The following is a 19,791-nucleotide window of genomic DNA, read 5'->3' on the forward strand; positions in this document are numbered from 1 at the left end:
CGTAAATACAATTGATTTTAACCTTAATTTCGTTTTAAGTACTGAACTAGGCCCGGGAAAGCAATATATGGCAAATAAATACGCCGTCTCAATTTAATTTTTTAAAAGCATTTTCACCAAACGGTCTGTTTCCGATCTTGAGGACCCTGTCAGTCAAAAATACTGTCATCAAGCTCGGTTGAGATAGCGCAGCTTTTCCACGTCAGTGTGTTTACCAAGACGGACGGATAGGTGGATAGTTTTCCCACTTAGTGAACATCGAATGGTTACCTGCATGGAAAATATACGCAGCCATGCATTGAAATGTCCCCAGGGTGTACTTTGTCAATTTGCGGCTGTGAATTGAACGACGACTTCCTCTCCCATCACTGTTAGCCGGCTAGGCTGCTAGCTTGCCAAGCTAGTTTGTCGCTACCTTCACCGGGATTGCATCTTTGAAGAAGCGGTCAACTCAGGTAATGAATGTTCTCTTCATTTCGGGACAGCCTGTGGAACTGACTCAGATGTTTGTCCTTTTGTGTGCTTTGCAAATTAGGGAGGACAGAACGATGCAGCATACCTCAGTGAGCTGACACGATAGCTAGCTAGCTAGCTAGCTAGCTAGCTAGCTAGCTAGCTAGCTAACACGATAGCTGCTTGGTTTCATTAAATAGTTGATCAGAATTGAATTTAACTCCAGGTTTTCTTCTGAACATCACCTGTGACTATCTTGCAAAGTGTCGACAGCACTGACATGAACCACCTAACACGTTAGCACATAGGTAGGGAACCTATGGCTCGGGAGCCAGGTAGGGCTCTTTTGATGACTGTATCTGGCTCTCAAGCATTTCTTACCACAATAAAAAATTATTTTTTGCTAACGTTTTAAAGTAAACCATCACAGAAATGACTGTTAAAAATAATATTCAAAATTAACAACTTTCTTATACATTTTAATCCGTCCATCTATTTTCTACTGCAATACGGCCGACCATATCCATCTTTCCTGATGATATTTTCCAGGTCAAACACCAAAACTCGATTATTACTGGGTAATGCGGTAGTCTACCTCGGTCATTGAGATGTCAACATGTAAATGTAGACTTTCCTCCTTTAGTCAAATAGCTAAAGCTGCAGAACCAAGCCTTCTGGCAAAGATGGCCAAAAGAATGAAATATACTGAGTATGGTGCAAAACTATGCAGCAGCAAAAGTTTCATAAATGGCAGCAAGTATTTGATTTATTATTGGACGCTGCACTGCTCACGAAAGTGTGCTGGCCACACCCCATTGGCGTGGGGTAGTGTGCCTGGTCTACGTAATTAGAGCCCATTATATCTAAAACTGTTGGTCTTACATAAAAATGCACACATTTTATTGCATTCAATGTTTAAAAAAATGTATATGGCTCTCACAGATATACATTTTAAAATATCTGGCCTTCATGGCTCTTGTAGCCAAAAAGGTTCCCGACCCCTGCGTTAGCACCTGATATGTATGCTTTTGTACCAAGTCGTCTTTATGAAATGGCTTATATTTCTTCATTTTCTCCTCAGCTGTGATTCTTAATCAAATGTAATTGGTAACAAAATAATTGGTAACAAATTGATGACATGATTTGCTTAGTTGGCCTAAACACATGAGCAAAAAAGGGTGTCAAAAAACAAGCAAAGCAACTATTTACAACTAAAAAAAACTTATAAAAGATTCTTCTGTCACTTATTTTGATCGATTTTATAAATGTACAAATGTTTATAAATAAAACAAAGACAACGGAGCTGCCTGTGAGTCCTTTTAATCAGGGGTGTCAAACTCGGGGCACTGCAGGTTTTCTTTGCAGCCAATCACTAAAGCAGGGAATTTGAATGTGCAACACTTCAATCAATCACCTGCTGGAGAAAATGGTTGGAGAGGAAAAACCTGCATTGCCCCGGCCCTCCACGGACTCGTTTTAGGTTGATAATAGTTAAACGTGCGCTCATGTCAGTCCCTGGAGTTACAGGGCCTCTTATGACTTGCTAAATATAGCCACAAAGTTGCTAAATTGGCAATAATGATTCCTCCTGCTACATCTTCTTATTCTCCGGCAGACCAAGTACGTCATTCTGAGTGTATGAGCGACGGTGAACAGGTAGTGCCGCATCTATTTGTGCTGGGTCAAAGTTCTATGCGGGGAGCCGCCATAAATTAACAGCCATGGTTGCCGTGGTTTCCAAGGAGGGGAAGAGACACGCTTGTAGGGAGCTAGCTAGCCGACTTAGCTTGTGTTTACACGGTGTTGTGTTCTACCGCTTGTTATGTAACCCAGTGTTAGAAGATGTTGTTTATTATATTGTGTTTATGACGTGTTTATTCTTGCACCCAGTACATCCTAACCATCAAGAGACACTCTTGACACACTCCTGGCCTTCAAAATAAGAGTGCTGTTTTCCACATGCTCTCTGATTGTGTAAACAAAATAAAACTATCTTACATTAATAACGCAATTGGAATTGAATGGGTGTATGGATTTATTTATATGAATGCCCAATAACAAAAATGTATATGTATGTCTTTGACTTTTTTTTGCTCAAGAGGCAAAAAGCAGGAATCGGAAAAGCATGAGGGGTGTAGCGTGCAGGAGGTTACGCCTTGAAGGGAAACTTTAACACTGGCTCACAATTCAGTTCCAAATGTGTACATTTTAACTAGTTGATGGTGTGATATGTATATGTAAATAAGTATTGTTTTGATGTAAAACAGGGGTGTCAAACATACGGCCCGCGGGCCGGAACCGGCCCCCAAGGAGGTTCGATCAGGCCCGCAGGATAATTTGAAAGTGGGAAAAAATGCATAAAAGACATGGAATTAATATTTTTAATTCGCTGCAATTCATGGATTATATATATATTGTATGTGTATGTATGTTTCATGTATGAAGTTTACAGATTTACAGGACAGGCGAACACTTTCTTCATTACACATTTAAAATCACTCTCCTTAGTTTGTAAGGTGTACGCAGGGATTACATTTAGATTTTATATGCGTATGTGTAAGTGGTTTAAAAATCCCTTTAATTTAATCTTAAAGTGCATTACTATATTTTTCAGTACCAATTAAAATTTTGTGCCTTTGTACAACAATCAGTGGGATCAGTTGCAATGCATATTTGTGAATGATAAAAGTAAATTGCACATTTGTCTAAGGAAATACGAGGTGTTTCATGAAATGTTTTGTAAAAGGATAGTTCATTAAATTTCAATATTTTCCTAATGTTCTTGTGCTTCTTTACACCAAAACAAAGGAAAGACATGATATTTTGGTTATTTATAGCAGAGTATGGTATAATTTTAATGGTCCGGCCCACTTGACATCTCCCTAGGCCAGGGGTAAGCAACCCACGGCTCCAGAGCCGCATATGGCTCTTCAGCCTCTTTATTGTGGCTCCCGTCGCAACGCTCAAGTATTTAACACCCGGACTTGTAGGGGCCATGTTTGTCAACAAATGTAAACAGTTTATATTTAATTTGCACAGATACTTATGTACATTTATCTTCTATATTAGCAAGAGCCGATACTAGCAAGAGTACTCGATCAACTCCGCTTTTTCTCCTGTGAACTACTTTGATACCACAAAATTCCCTCTAAATTCCCTGTTTTTGAATTATGTTTTGCGGCTCCAGTTTATTTCCCTTTAGCGAGCGAGGGGGTAAAATGGCTCTTTTGATAGAAAAAGGTTGCCGACCCCTGCCCTAGGCCGTATGTGGCCCACGATGCAAAATGAGTTTGACACCCCTGATGTAAAACAAGCATTCTTAGTTTTTTTTATATTCGTATATCCATGGGACACAATATTCCGTGTGCCTTGAAAGATCAGTCAAAATGGTTAAAAATGGCCGCTACCGAGAGCGAAGACTTTTGATAAAATAGCAGGGATTGGATGAGTTAAGGAAGACGGATTCCAGTTGCGTTATGTTAGTAAAAGGGCGTTGATACTTGCACGCATTTTGTCTCTGCATTGTCCTGTAATTTACCATGGCAGTGCGTGCCATTGACTGATGGGATGCCTGATAAGCGTGAAGACTAGCTTGTGTTCTGTTTATGCATCAAATACACACTTAATTCATTACCAAAAAATCGGCTAGAAGACATCCATTTGGGCATTCTGATCACTTATTAACAGTCAAGTTAACCCATTCATGTGATTGTGGCATGCTTTGATATGCACCGCATGCATTTTTTGCACATGGGTTGCGGTGCGTTCACATTGCAATGGAAATTACACGTGCCACAAATTTGGAGCATTTCAACATTTTCTTCGCACATAGGCCAATTTACTCACTATTTTTTCACACTCAAAATTTAATGCTGGTGAACAGTGCTCTTATTTTGAAGGCCGGGTGTCGTGCATGTGTATGTGTGTGTTGAGAATGTTTGTTGACGGTTAAGACACGTCCGGCGCAAGTATAAGCGTGCCTGCCGTCCGGCAGTAAAAAACACAACAGGGTGTCAAGACACTCATACAGTGTCAGATTATTAGTTATATGTTTTAAATATGTTCCATATATCCCTTTTTTCCAGAGCATTTTAAACATCAGACCACATCAAACTACAAACTTTAATTTTACATTTTTATTATTATTTTTTTTATTTTTATTATTATTTTTTTTTACTGAATAAGACATCTGACTTGCAAGTCATGTTGCCAGCATGTACGTATGTTAAAAGTTAGAAAGCAACTGGCGGGCCGGATTCAAACGCTTTAAACACCAGACCACATCAAACAACAAACTTGAATTTTACATAAAAAAAAAAAAAAAATTAATTATTTTTATTTTTATTATTATTTATTTTTTGGACTGAATAAGACATCCAACTTGCAAGTCATGTTGCCAGCATGTATGTTAAAAGTTAGAAAGCAACTGGCGGGCCGGATTCAAACGCTTAGTGGGCCGCATGTGGCTCCCGGGCCGTAGTTTGCCCACCCCTGCTCTAGCATGAAGACGCTCTACGTCTTGCCATTGTGATCTCTTTGTCCAAACTCCTCAACTACATCGAGCTTGTGCTTCTAAAACCACTGATTGACACTTTCTCCATCAGAAGTCAACATGTTGGACAAAAGCATCTACATTGTCCAAGGGGACATTACTTCTGTGGTTGGCGCGATCAAGAGGAACTCTAGATGGAACACCCATACTCACTTGGTAAGACAACACGCTGCGTTTTTTTTTTTTTTTTTTTTTGCAATGTAGCCGCATCAAAATGGGGAACACTAAAGCAACACATTGTAGATCTGAATGAATGAAATATTTTTATGAAATACTGTAATCTGTTTGTGTAGTATCATGCTGACATCTCCAAGAGGATACTTGGATATATCAGGATATTTGATCAGCAATTTTTTATCCGAAGAAAATGTTACAAACGTTGGAGTCACTTTTTTTTTTTTTTATAGCGCAAAGATTAAGATGTTGTCGTCATCTGACTCCGTTGCTTTGTTTTGTTTTTCCCAGGATGAAGAACAGGACCCCTTGTTGAACAGCTTTGGCCACCTGAAGGAAATACTCTGCAACATCAAAGGTTTGTGGTGACCATGGTTTTAGAGGTTGGACGCTTTTTCCTAGCAGGCTAGCGACTAGCTTCAGCACACATTAGCTCATGTAGCGTTCCTTTCTATGCTGCTATGTGAAGTCAATGCGCCCGGGAAGGACGTTATGCTAAAATACGTGTTAGCATCCATGTACCTGTTAACTACCTACTCACAATATGGATAGAAAACCTTGTTGGAGCTTTTTGTACCTACTCCTTCTGAAGGTTCTACTCAATTCTTATTAAAAATGAATGTAGATGGAGCTTGTATAATACCCAAGAAAAGCTTCCAGGGATCATTTTAGGGCCCCAAAAAATTCCCAATGATTAATTCCCATGATTACCCAATGCAAACTGTGGCTATCAGTACTTGTAGTAACAGAATATTTCTCTTATTTTCTGTGTACACGCTAATAAAGTCAAGCTATGCGGTCACGCCTTTGCAACGAGAGCCCGGCAGCTCCAGTTGCACCAGCGGTTGGCCACTGGAGAGTCCATGCGGCACACTGATTTGGGCCGTCTCCAGGGCATGCCTCCGCCATTGTGAGATGGACAGGCACTGCTGGCCCAGAAATGATGTTTGACCCTTTCTATGCTGCTTATTGGCAAAAACATATGTATGTACTATACTTTTTTTTTTCTCTCTCGTAATGAGTGAAGGATGTTTGAAGACCTTGTCGCAGCCTTAAGACCAATTTCACATGCTGCTCGGTTGAATGTTCCATTCATATCCCGATGAAAGACAAAGGCAGATCAAATAACCACAGCAGTCGTGTGTGTGTCCGCTTAGCATCCTGACTTTTTCCCATCATGCTCCTTGTTTCTCTTTGAGAAGCACGCGGTATTTTGCTAGTTATGAGGCGCAGTAACAAACAACGAAGGAAATGTGCATTAGTGTTCTCTAGATTTGTACTCCAAGCCTCTGCTCTGTTGTTTCTCGATCATTTTTTTGTGTCGGGTGGAAGACCGTTGGGTCGGACTTGCACTGATTGACAGGAGCATGTGCCACAGAGGTGGAGCGCAGTGCAGCTCGGGAGTATATCATCTGATTTTACTCTGGTAAATATAGCAGGTTTTCTTGTCAAGGACAGAGATGAATTGTTCTGGGAAAGCGTTCCTTTCGTTTTCAATGGAGTAAAAGGTTTCCATCGAGTGAAGATTGTCTGCGGACTGAAACACTGAGAAGACCGCTGGGGAGGCTGTCACTGACGGAACATGTGCTGTGATCCCTCAGTTCCACACGCTCACTCGTAGCCCTTTTCCACTGCAGCCAACTTTGGCGCTGGTGCTTATTTAGTTGAGGGCTGGAGTTGAAGAGTCCTCTAGACATGAAATAACACCCCTATAGTCACCTGTACACTCTTATTACCCAATGCAGTGGACATAATAAGAGAAAATAAGCCACGTAAGACGTCTTATGGCTGCAACAGTAGCCCGTGGTTTTTATTTATTTAGTTATTTGTTTATTTTTCGGGACTATTGTCTGGCATGAGATAATTGACAGCTGCAATAACAGCATGTTGTTTTGGCCATCCAAGTCAAATCTATGTTTCTCTCCCCCAACATCACAGTAACGACTACAGACTACATGTCATCCACAGCATCTCTTCAATGCCGTACACTGTAAAATTTAAGTTCATTTAGCTAGCTACCGCTAGCCGCTATCTGTGTTCAAAAGTACTTGAAAAGTTCCGAATGGATTTGGATGACATTTTCAGGAATTGTGGGAAATGTGGAGGAACTGATCAAATTTTGGTGGTGAGACAAACTTTTTGTTGTTACCTTGCTAACGCTAGCACGTTAGCATGTCAACATCCTAATGATTTTCGTGGGTAGACCCATATATAAGCACTTAGCGCTATCATGCTAGGTGTTGGCACACTAAGGGTCACACGTTAACATAGTAGCATTATTAGACTTTTTTCATAGTTAAACACATATATAAACATATGTATTATGCTATGTGTTAGCATGCTAATGTTAGTATTGCACGTATGCTAAAATTACCGATATAGCATTATAAATATGCAGGTGAAATAAATGTAGGATTGCGAGTGCATTTCTAGTTTATCGTGTAAAATACATTAAATTTGCTTGACTATGCATGTTTGAAAATGAATATTGGACAATTCTACCACAAAACATTTATTGATTGACATGTTTGTGAAAACTAGAGTTAAGATTAAGATAAGATAAGATAAGATATGCCTTTATTCGTCCCTCAGTGGGGAAATTTGCATTGCACAGCAGCAAGAGTACAGAGTCAGTTAAGCAGTACAAAATACACAATATAAAAAAATAAACAATATAAACAGCCCAAGTATTAACAAAATCAACAGTTTTTCCCAGAGTTATATACAATTACAGTATGTAGATAATATGAAACGAGATGAGATATATGACCAGTGAGTTAATATGAGGCATTATGGAAATACTTCACATAGAACTTAGTATATTGCATTTAGAGCCCTTAATATTGCACATGGAGGTTGATCAGATATTGCACAGTGAACAGAGTCTGGAGTAACTATATTGAATGTAAAAAAAAAAACAAAGTATTTCACAGTATTGCTAATTTGAAGTCTAAAGTGCAGATGAATGACATATGTTTTCTGCCTATATTTTCTGAGCATTTTAACCCAAATTCCTGCAATTTACGGAGCTGTGAATGTGTGGCGAGCCACTGTATAGTAGAGCAGGGGTGGGCAAACTACGGCCCGGGGGCCACATGCGGCCCACCAAACGTTTGAATCCGGCCCGCCAGTTGCTTTTAAGTATTTCAACTTTTAACATACCAGCTGGCAACATGACTTTCAAGTCGGATGTCTTATTCAGTAAAAAAAAAAAAATAAATAAATCGTAGTTTGATGTGGTCTGATGTTTAAAGTGCTCCTGAAAAAAAGGAAACAAGAACATATAGCTGATAGTATGACAATTAAAATTAGACAAATAATTCAAGGCGTAAAATTATTAAAATTAAAAAAATATTAAAAAATATTAAAAAATATTAAAAAATATTAAAAATTATAAAAAAATATTAAAAATTATTTAAAAATATTAAAACAAATATTAAAACAAATATTAAAACAAATATTAAAAAATATTAAAAAATATTAAAAAATATTAAAAAATATTTAAAAATATTTAAAAAATATTAAAATTATTAAAATTTATTAAAAGCGTAAAAGTATTTAAAAATATTAAAAATTATTTAAAAAAATATTAAAAATTATTTAAAAATATTAAACATTATTTAAAAATATTAAAAATATTAAAAATTATTAAAAATTATTAAAAATTATTAAAAATTATTAAAAATATTTAAAAATATTTAAAAAATATTAAGATTATTAACATTATTAAAATTATAAGCGTAAAATCATGTGTGTTAAATATATGTTCTGGCCCCCCGCACAATTTTGTTAACTCAATGCGGCGCATGAGTCAAAAAGTTTGCCCACCCCTGGTATAGAGCCATTTCATCCACCTATATTCTATTCAGGGTCATGGTGACCATGTTTGCCACACCACGCATGTCTGTCCATGTCTGGACCTTGGGGAGCTCATTGCTTGTTACTGTGATACCAAGAACCAGGGAGTGCTTTGCTACAAACAAGTCGAGGCTTATGGAAAGAATGGTGGGGCGGGGGGGGGGGGGGCAGACGGACAGCGGCTCAGACGTGCTTGTAGTTGAACAATTATTTGAAGTATACTATTACACTAATAGAAGTATTTTTTTAATGATGAAAACGCTGACATTTTAGTGCTGTTTGTATAATAGAGGGAGGAAGGCAAATAGCAAGGTATAGATACTTTCTATCTATTGTGATATGGTACTATGAAAAGTATACAATATATTAGAAAGATTTTCGTATGCCTGCTCTACCTGACGTTGATGGAGTTGATGTCAAGGGCTTGGCAATATTTCTCATCTTTATTGTGAAACAGCATGGGGACTATACAACAACAGTTGAAATACATTTTCCTTCACTGCTCAATGTTCTATGGAATCTATGGGGGTCACTGAGCCTCACCTTGTGAGCTCTTCAATCCTAACCCCCCCCCTCCCAGTCCTCTGCCACAGTGCAGGTCATGATTTTTTTTTTTTTTTTTTTGGGGGGGGGAGAAACAGTATGGCAATAAATCCCTTCATTCTTATTCATACAAATGTAGCTTTTGAGCTGAAAGGAGCCCCCGTGGTACAAAGCCGGAGTGGCCTTTTGACTGACAGCTTTTTTTTTTTTTTTCTCCATTTGATCCCAACACTGAAGAATTTCCCAAGCACACTTCTTCCTAATTGACTGGGCTCTTCTGCAGAGGAGGCTATGAGGATACACCGCTGCATTTCATTATGGACACAGACATTGCTTGTCTTGGGAGTTGCTTGACATTTGTACACAAGTTGCATAGGTACGTATATATATACACAAAGATTGACGCTAAAGTCTTATTTCCAGCTGAAGAAAACAAAAAAATATTTATTATTCCTCATCAGTGAGGAAATCTTTTGGTGATGGTGCTGATTTTTCTTTGGGTTTTTATTTTTGTTTTTTTTTTTTGTGCCACAATTTAGCAAAAATTCCAATATAGAAAAGTGTTAGAGTCTGAAGAATCATAGTTAAACACAACACGCCAACACGGAGGCAGGCTCTGTCATTGGCATCACTGGCATTGGCACCGAGCTGGGCAGCCAAAGGACTTGAATCCAGCATCATCCGATGCCCGGCACCATCTCCCTACACTTTCAGTGGCAGATTACTATCACTGTCCTGCTCCACTGGAAAGCTAAGCTTTTCATCATTCTGTTGCGACTTTTATCTATTTAGTTTTATTCTAGTAGTTTCTTATTTATCACTGCTATGGTGCCATGTTTTATTTTGAAGTAATAAGTTTATTATGATGTTTTTGTTGCTCACCGGGTACACATTGTGGTGTTGCAGTGGTTTCAGTTTCCTTCTTCAGTCTCTCAATGCCTCATTGACTATTCTGGTTGATTATAGCGTGTAGCATGTAGACAAGAGATTGGAATATTCCTTTCCATGTATACCATTGTTTCCCGAAAGGTCATTTGGAAAGATTCCATTCGGAAAGAGAAAAACTAATTTACGGTGGCTACTGCTAACTTTTCCCATTTACAGTATACATTTATCTCTAACTAGCTACCAACCACATCCCTTTGAAGTCGTAGTATCAAAACGGAATATTTTCTTGAACAAATACCTAAAGGTATTGGCTAAAAGGTTAATAATGAAACCGAAGTGACGTGTTGAAAACCACTGAATTGGTGTATTCCCTGATTTTTAGGGCCTTATCAAATCTGTTTTATTTTGTTTTTCCCGTTTTGATTTTCTTTAAAATTCTGTTACCGTTGACGATTATTTATGATCATAGGTTGTGTGCTTTGTGTTCCTTCACTTCACGGTCACGGCATTTCATTCACACTGTCAATTTCGGCAAAGATTCACTTTTTATTGACCAATTCTGTCCGTGATTCTGTTTTATAAGGGGAATCCAGGGCAAGTCCTAGTATCAAAATTGAATATTTTCTTGAACAAAACTCTGGTGGCTAAAAGGTTAATAATGAAACCGAAGTGACGTGTTGAAAACCACTGAATTGGTGTATTCCCTGATTTTAGGGCCCTATCAAATCTGTTTTTTGTTTTTCCACGTTTTGATTTTCTTTAAAATTCTGTTACCGTTGACGATTATTTATGATCATAGGTTGTGTGCTTTGTGTTCCTTCACTTCACGGTCACGGCATTTCATTCACACGGTCAATTTCGGCAAAGATACACTTTTTATTGACCAATTCTGTCCGTGATTCTGTTTTATAAGGGGAATCCAGGGCCCTGATGTTTTCCCGTGACCTAATCCTTGCTAAGACAAGCTGTCTCATTTGTTGCGTTTTATCCTCCTGTCAGTCATCAGACATAATGCCTACGCGACGCCTGTCTTGGTCTCCTTTCAAGGTCGCGTTTTGTGTGCACACACGCATGTATCTGTTGTGTCAGACCTCAGCTGTGGTCAACCAGGCGCTGGTGGGCCCCCGCCGGGGTCACAGTCTGAGCACTTGGGAACACCCCCTCCCCTGTCTCTGCCATCTGATCTTTGCACATATATCACTCCCAATTGAAGCAGGGCAGGCAGCTGGCCGTTGCGGCCGAAGAGCAAGCATAGTTCATGCGGCTCTGCCACTTATGCAAATATGTTTACTGCCGCTGGCATTCAGAGCCCAGCGTCCACCCCGTGCCAATTCTTTACATGTCTGCCCGCCCGGGCCGTGGCGCATGTAGGCTTGACGTATGAGATCATGGAAGAGATGCTCTTGCTGGCTCTTGTCTTGCTGGGTGTGTTATTTTTATGACAATGCATAAATCCGCACTGAGTTGCTGTGTTGGCTGATGATCCTTTGAGTGTCCGCTCTCGTGACCGCATATTCATTAGCTATTAGATCAGGGGTGGGCAAACTACGGCCCGGGGGCCACATGCGGCCCACCAAACGTTTGAATCCGGCCCGCCAGTTGCTTTTAAGTATTTCAACTTTTAACATACCAGCTGGCAACATGACTTTCAAGTCGGATGTCTTATTCAGTAAAAAAAAAAAATTAAAAAAAATCGTAGTTTGATGTGGTCTGATGTTTAAAGTGCTCCTGAAAAAAAGGAAACAAGAACATATAGCTGATAGTATGACAATTAAAATTAGACAAATAATTCAAGGCGTAAAATTATTAAAATTATTAAAAATTATTAAAAATCATTACAAATTATTACAAATTATTAAAAAATAATAAAAATTATTAAAAATTATTAAAAATTATTAAAAATTATTTTAAAAATTATTTTAAAAATTATTATAAATTATTAAAAATTATTAAAAATTATTTAAAATTATTTAAAATTATTTAAAATTATTTAAAATTATTTAAAATTATTTAAAATTACTTAAAATTATTTAAAATTACTTAAAATTATTAAAAATTATTAAAAATTATTAAAAATATTTAAAAAATATTTTTAAAATATTAAAAAAAATATTAAAATGATTAAAATTATAAGCGTAAAATCATGTGTGTTAAATATATGTTCTGGCCCCCGGCACAATTTTGTTAACTCAATGCGGCCCATGAGTCAAAAAGTTTGCCCACTCCTGTATTAGATGAAGGGGAAAGCACACACACACACACACACGCAGTGCAGGAAGATAATGTACAATCAAACAGACTTATATGTTGATAGAACGCACACAGCAATGAGTTAAGTCATGCTGTCTGCTTCCTGCTCTCTGCACTGTGCAGGCACTGTGAGGCATTCAGACGCACTCGGAATTGTGACACCCTAGTTGTTTTCACATTTTCACTTTGGGAACCAAGGATCTAAACCAGGGGTCTCAAACTCAATTTACCTGGGGGCCACTGGAGCTAGGGTCTGGGCAAGACTGGGCCGCATCAGGTTTTACAAAAAACACATTTATTAAAAACAAAAAAATATACAATATACAAACTTTTTCAGTGCTTTGGTTCCGATTTTTTACAATAAATCTGATATCTGATAAAACATTCCACTGTTTTCAAATATCTTCATTTTTATTTTTCTGCACAAAATAAGATGAAAAATAATTAAACAAATCAAGAATAAAGAAAATCAATCAGTAATAAATAAATATAATAATAATAATAAAACGGCAAATAATAAAAACTTAAACCACATATAGTTGGTGGGTAGACAAATGATTTTTTTCATATTAAAATGAACAAAGCATTATTAGAGCCCTGTAGACATGACAAAACACGACTATAGTCACATTTATACTCTTTTTATTTACAACATATTGCGCAACTGCAGGGTCTTGAGACACATGCTAACTCGCATACTACAGAGCTAGCGACCTAAACGGTAGCCTTCAAGTTATTTCCTTTCAACTTAAATCGCCAAAAACGTACCACTTCCACACGGATAGGGAGGATAACTATTAACAGTTATTTAACCTTTAACATGAATCAAACGTAATCATTTTTTCTGGGTACATGATACCATACAGCATCCATATCAAACTTTCATATCAAGGCGGGGGCCTCAAACTAGTGTCCTGCGGGCCACATTTGCGCAACTGCAGGGTCTCGAGACACATGCTAACTCGCAAACTAGAAAGCTAGCGACCTAAACGGTAGCCTTCAAGTTATTTCCTTTCAACTTAAATCGCCAAAAACTTACCACTTCCACACGGATAGGGAGGATAACTATTAACAGTTATTTAACCTTTAACATGAACATGAATCAAACTTAATAATTTTTTCTGGGTACATGATACCATACAGAATCCATATCAAACTTTCATATCAAGGCGGGGACCTCAAACTAGTGTCCTGCGGGCCACATTTGCGCAACTGCAGGGTCTCGAGACATATGCTAACTCGCATACTAGAGAGCTAGCGACCTAAACGGTAGCCTTCAAGTTATTTCCTTTCAACTTAAATCGCCAAAAACTTACCACTTCCACACGGATAGGGAGGATAACTATTAATTGTTATTTAACCTTTAACATGAACATTAATCAAAGGTAATCATTTTTTCTGGGTACATGATACCATACAGCATCCATATCAAACTTTCATATCAAGGCGGGGGCCTCAAACTAGTGTCCTGCGGGCCACATTTGCGCAACTGCAGGGTCTCGAGACACATGCTAACTCGCAAACTAGAAAGCTAGCGACCTAAACGGTAGCCTTCAAGTTATTTCCTTTAAACTTAAATCGCCAAAAACTTACCACTTCCACACGGATAGGGAGGATAACTATTAACAGTTATTTCACCTTTAACATGAACATGAATCAAACATAATAATTTTTTCTGCGTACATGATACCATACAGCATCCATATCAAACTTTCATATCAAGGCGGGGGCCTCAAACTAGTGTCCTGCGGGCCACATTTGCGCAACTGCAGGGTCTTGAGACACATGCTAACTCGCAAACTAGAGAGCTAGCGACCTAAACGGTAGCCTTCAAGTTATTTCCTTTCAACTTAAATCGCCAAAAACTTACCACTTCCACACGGATAGGGAGGATAACTATTAACAGTTATTTAACCTTTAACATGAATCAAATGTAATAATTTTTTCTGGGTACATGATACCATACAGCATCCATATCAAACTTTCATATCAAGACGGGGGCCTCAAACTAGTGTCCTGCGGGCCACATTTGCGCGTGTTTGAGACCCCTGATCTAAACCATTGATGGGGAAATTCCATTTTTTTATCTTCTAGTTTTGTGTTTAAGAACATCCTATAACTGCAACATTTCCTTCCGCTCCCTCCATGAAGTTCAGCATTGCAATAATCCTCTGTCCCCATCACCATTGTCGGACCCCCCTAGATGAGTCCTGCGGTTGAATGTCTTCTGGCAGAGGGTGTCAGATCACGGTTGCCGTGACGGAAGCCGAGATTGATCAGATATGTACTGATTTATGGCCGACTGTGTTGTCGTGGATTATGTAGCCGTAAAACTCCTCATCACAAGTGCTACGCCCAACACAGACAGGTTGCCGTTTTAGCTGGGTGGCTGCTGTAAATTTGGAGAGTTAACGTTGTCCTAACGAGAGAATGACAAGCAGGGCTTACGGGCCGGTGTGAAAAAAGGATGCAACTGTTGTCCTGTATCAACAATGTGCTGAGTGGAAGGAGTGCAGCAGCAGAGGGCTATTAATCATGCATGCCTAGATGTCTGCAGGATGGGGGTGGGGAGTGGCTGAGCTTTAGAGGAACGAGAGCTTGTTGAGGGTCCTGTGATGGATCTCGATGTCTTGACAGAAAACGGCAGGCAAAATAAGAGTAAAACGGGCAATACGTATATAATCCATTCACATTCAACATCCTGTACCCAAAGAATCAATTTCAGGAGGTGACCCCAACTTTTATTGTGAATCATTTGGATAGGAAGTACAGTGGACCTGATTCTTTCCACAAGTTCAGACAAAACCCAAAACGGTGTTTTCCAAAGGAGATCATGAAATCATGACTTAAAAGTGTAATATTTTGGTACTTAAACAATAGAAAACCTATTTATGATCTTCTAAATATGCTTTTAACATGATTAAAGCCCTCTAAACATGAAATAACACCCCTATAGTCACCTTTACAGGAGAAAATAAGACTTGTGTTCATGTGTGTTGCTATAAATGTGTTCCGGTGCCGCAATGTAAAACACTACAGCCTATTTTAGTTACTTCATAATTGCCTAATAAATACCTCATCAGGCATTTGACTTCATAAACTGTATTACAGTGGCGAGCGGACAGGAAGTCGCGTTCATTGGGGGTTCAGACTTGCGTTTTAACTCGGATTACAGCCACATCAGTATCTTGTGTTTTTAGGATGGGTTTTTATTCGAGACGATCGTGTCTGTTGTGTGACCGTTCAAAGCTGCAATAAAAGTCTGGTGCTTGTGTGTCTCAGCCAACATTACAGTAACATTACCGAACCCCTAGGGCAGGGGTCTCAAACTCAATTTACTTGGGGGCCACTGGAGCTAGGGTCCGGGCAAGGCTGGGCCGCATCAGGTTTTCCAAAAAAAAACAAAACAACGCATTTATTAAAAACAGAAAAATATACAAACTTTTTCAGTGCTTTGGTTCCGATTTTCTACAAATAAAGCTCTGATAAAACATTCCATTATTCTTAAAATATCTTAATTTTTATTTTTCTGCACAAAATAAGATTAAAAATAAACAAATCAAGAATAAAGAAAATCAACCAATCAGTAATAAATAAATATAATAATAATAATAATAAAACGACAAATAATAAAAACTTAAGAAACCACATATAGTTGGTGGGTAGACAAATTATTTTTTCAGATTATAATTAACAAAGCATTATTAGAGCCCTGTAGACATGACAAAACACAACTATAGTCACATTTATACTTTTTATTTACAACATATTGCGCAACTGCAGGGTCTTGAGACACATGCTAACTCGCAAACTAGAGAGCTAGCGACCTAAACGGTAGCCTTCAAGTTATTTCCTTTCAACTTAAATCGCCAAAAACTTACCACTTCCACACGGATAGGGAGGATAACTATTAACAGTTATTTAACCTTTAACATGAACATGAATCAAACGTAATAATTTTTTCTGATGTACATGATACCATACAGCATCCATATCAAACTTTCATATCAAGGCGGGGGCCTCAAACTAGTGTCCTGCGGGCCACATTTGCGCAACTGCAGGGTCTTGAGACACATGCTAACTCGCAAACTAGAGAGCTAGCGACCTAAACGGTAGCCTTCAAGTTGTTTCCTTTCAACTTAAATCGCCCAAAACTTACCACTTCCACACGGATAGGGAGGATAACTATTAACAGTTATTTAACCTTTAACATGAACATGAATCAAACGTAATAATTTTTTCTGATGTACATGATACCATACAGCATCCATATCAAACTTTCATATCAAGGCGGGGGCCTCAAACTAGTGTCCTGCGGGCCACATTTGCGCAACTGCAGGGTCTTGAGACACATGCTAACTCGCAAACTAGAGAGCTAGCGACCTAAACGGTAGCCTTCAAGTTATTTCCTTTCAACTTAAATAGCCAAAAACTTACCACTTCCACACGGATAGGGAGGATAACTATTAACAGTTATTTAACCTTTAACATGAACATGAATCAAACGTAATAATTTTTTCTGATGTACATGATACCATACAGCATCCATATCAAAATAGCTAAACTTTCATATCAAGGCGGTGGCCTCAAACTAGTGTCCTGCGGGCCACGTTTGGCCTGCAGGCCGCGTGTTTTGGACTCTTAAGGAGCAAATGTAGCCTTGTTATTGGAACACACGTGTCAGATGGATGATATTTGAATGTTTTGTAAAGCACATGTTCATTAGCGGGTAAGCATCAGACCCCCTGTCACCCAGCTCACATAAACCCCCAACTAACGAGTGCTAGCTGCTAGCATTTGTGAAGAAGGTTTGCTTTGGTATGTCTCGGCAGCCTTTTGTCACCACGGGTCTGCTCTAAAAACAGACCCGCGCTCGGCATGTGATGACACTCGGACCGGCTGGACAGCATTTTGAAAAGGGACTATTCATGATGGTATTGACAATATCTGCAGACGACTAGTTTAAGTTTCAGCGTGTTAATGAGCATGCCTCTAAGTTTAGCCCCCATGCTGGTGCGGGATCCGGGGTGCAAGATCTGAATGCAGTTGGCATGCCCCCACCGTGAGGGACTGATGGATGAGTCCAGTATTCAGCTGAATGTTATTCTGGAACAAAAACTTTCAGAAATAATAATTATAAGAATTATTATTATTCATTCATTTTCTACCGCTTTTCCTAACGAGGGTCGCGGGGGGTGCTGGAGCCTATCCCAGCTGTCTTCGGGCGAGAGGCGGGGTACACCCTGGACTGGTCGCCAGCCAATCACAGGGCACATATAGACAAACAACCATTCACACTCACATTTAGCCAATTAACCTAGCATGTTTTTGGAATGTGGGAGGAAACCGGAGTACCCGGAGAAAACCCACGCATGCACGGGGAGAACATGCAAACTCCACACAGAGATGCCCGAGGGTGGGATTGAACCCTGGTCTCCTAGCTGTGAGGTCTGCGCGCTAACCACTCGACCACCGTGCCGCCCAATTATTATTCATTCATTTTCTACCGCTTTTCCTCACGAGGGTCGCGGGGGGTGCTGGAGCCTATCCCAGCTGTCTTGGGGCGAGAGGCGGGGTACACCCTGGACTGGTCGCCAGCCAATCACAGGGCACATATAGACAAACAACCATTCACACTCACATTCATACCTATGAACACTTTGGAGTGGCTAATTAACCTAGCATGTTTTTGGAATGTGGGAGGAAACCGGAGTACCTGGAGAAAACCCACGCATGCACGGGGGAGAACATGCAAACTCCACACAGAGATGCCCGAGGGGTGGGATTGAACCCTGGTCTCCTAGCTGTGAGGTCTGCGCGCTAACCACTAGACCACCGTGCCGCCCAATTATTATTATTATATATTAATAATTCCAACATAAAATTTTGGACTGTTGTCATCATCATCATCATTATTACGGGGATTGCGGCGTACCTAATAAATTCTTGAAAAAAAGAAATGTACATGACATGAACAAAGTACAACCTTTGGTGGCACTGGCTCTCTGTGATGTCACAGAGCGCCAGGCTTCCTGATATGGGGCTGCACTGTAGGCCTGATACGCTAACTGTTTATTTTCCATAAGTAATGCAGTGCTTTTCAAATAGTGGATCAGGATTCAGGACAGAAAATAATTGAGACGCACTGAAGTAATGGAACAAAAGCGCTTGTCTGTGTAGCATTATAGAGTGCGCATGCAGGCAGCAAATACAAAATGCTAAAGCTACTTACCATTGAGCCACATCCTCTTTTCTTGAGAAACTTGCTATCCAGTCTCTTCTTTTGGATCAAATTCGGGATCCAACACATACGGCTGTGTATGGTAAAAGCGGCCATTTTTAAAAAGATAAAGCGGCATTTACATGCGTTAAAATTTCCACGCTCCACGCTTTTTGACTTCCTGCTTGCTGGGAAAGACCCCTTTTTATGTCTTAAAACTGCACCAAACATAATCTCTTTTTTTGTGCACTTGCATCATCACCTCTTTTTGCCTCCCAACCAAAAAAAAAACCGTATAAATACGTCCTTGGCAGCAAATGACTTATACGTAGCAATAAGTCGAATAGTCCTAGATACACGAGTAAGACAATATTTTTGTTGTCCTATTTAATTCCCTGCCAATATACTTGCTTTTACAAATTGCAAAAAAGCACTTTTTTTAAGGCTTGTGGAGGGATTGAGGGGTGGTGAAGGGTGGCCAGGGCCAGCCGCAGGCAGAGGTCAAAGGGCGATGAACTTGTGAACAAGTGGACTTTAGGGTCAAACCAACCAAGAGTTCACAGCATGAATTCCTCTCAACACGGCCAAGTTGTTTTTTTCTCAGTTTGATGTTACATATATATATCATACATATATATATATATACAGTAAACCTCGGATATATCGGAAATTCGCTCATAACGGACAGATAAAAAAGAACCATTTTTTCTGTAATGCATTTCCAATAAAAATTCATTGCATATATCGGATTTTTTATAACGGATTTCGCCTATTTCGGACAAAATTTCCAGTCCCGTTCCAATGCATTTCCATTAAATTTCCCTCGCATATATCGGATGGCCGCATCGTGGCA

At 39.2% G+C, this 19,791-nt stretch overlaps 1 protein-coding gene across 3 annotated transcripts in view; it reads left to right on the top strand.

Annotated features, from left to right (window-relative positions):
* Positions 1–19,791, top strand: part of gbf1 (golgi brefeldin A resistant guanine nucleotide exchange factor 1) — a 90,108-nt gene continuing 70,317 nt past the window's right edge. Inside the window, exons 1-3 of one of the 3 annotated variants that reach the window (XM_058056269.1) lie at positions 1–455; positions 5,058–5,161; positions 5,471–5,537. In XM_058056269.1, coding sequence (XP_057912252.1) covers positions 5,066–5,161; positions 5,471–5,537 — 163 coding nt within the window. In that variant the 5' untranslated portion in view covers positions 1–455; positions 5,058–5,065. Of the gene's footprint in view, positions 456–5,057; positions 5,162–5,470; positions 5,538–9,817; positions 9,957–19,791 lie in introns of those variants that run through there. The other 2 variants (XM_058056270.1, XM_058056271.1) reach the window with 2 other exon arrangements.

The sequence above is a fragment of the Doryrhamphus excisus genome, chromosome 19 (assembly GCF_030265055.1).
Source record: "Doryrhamphus excisus isolate RoL2022-K1 chromosome 19, RoL_Dexc_1.0, whole genome shotgun sequence".
Lineage (NCBI taxonomy): Eukaryota > Metazoa > Chordata > Actinopteri > Syngnathiformes > Syngnathidae > Doryrhamphus > Doryrhamphus excisus.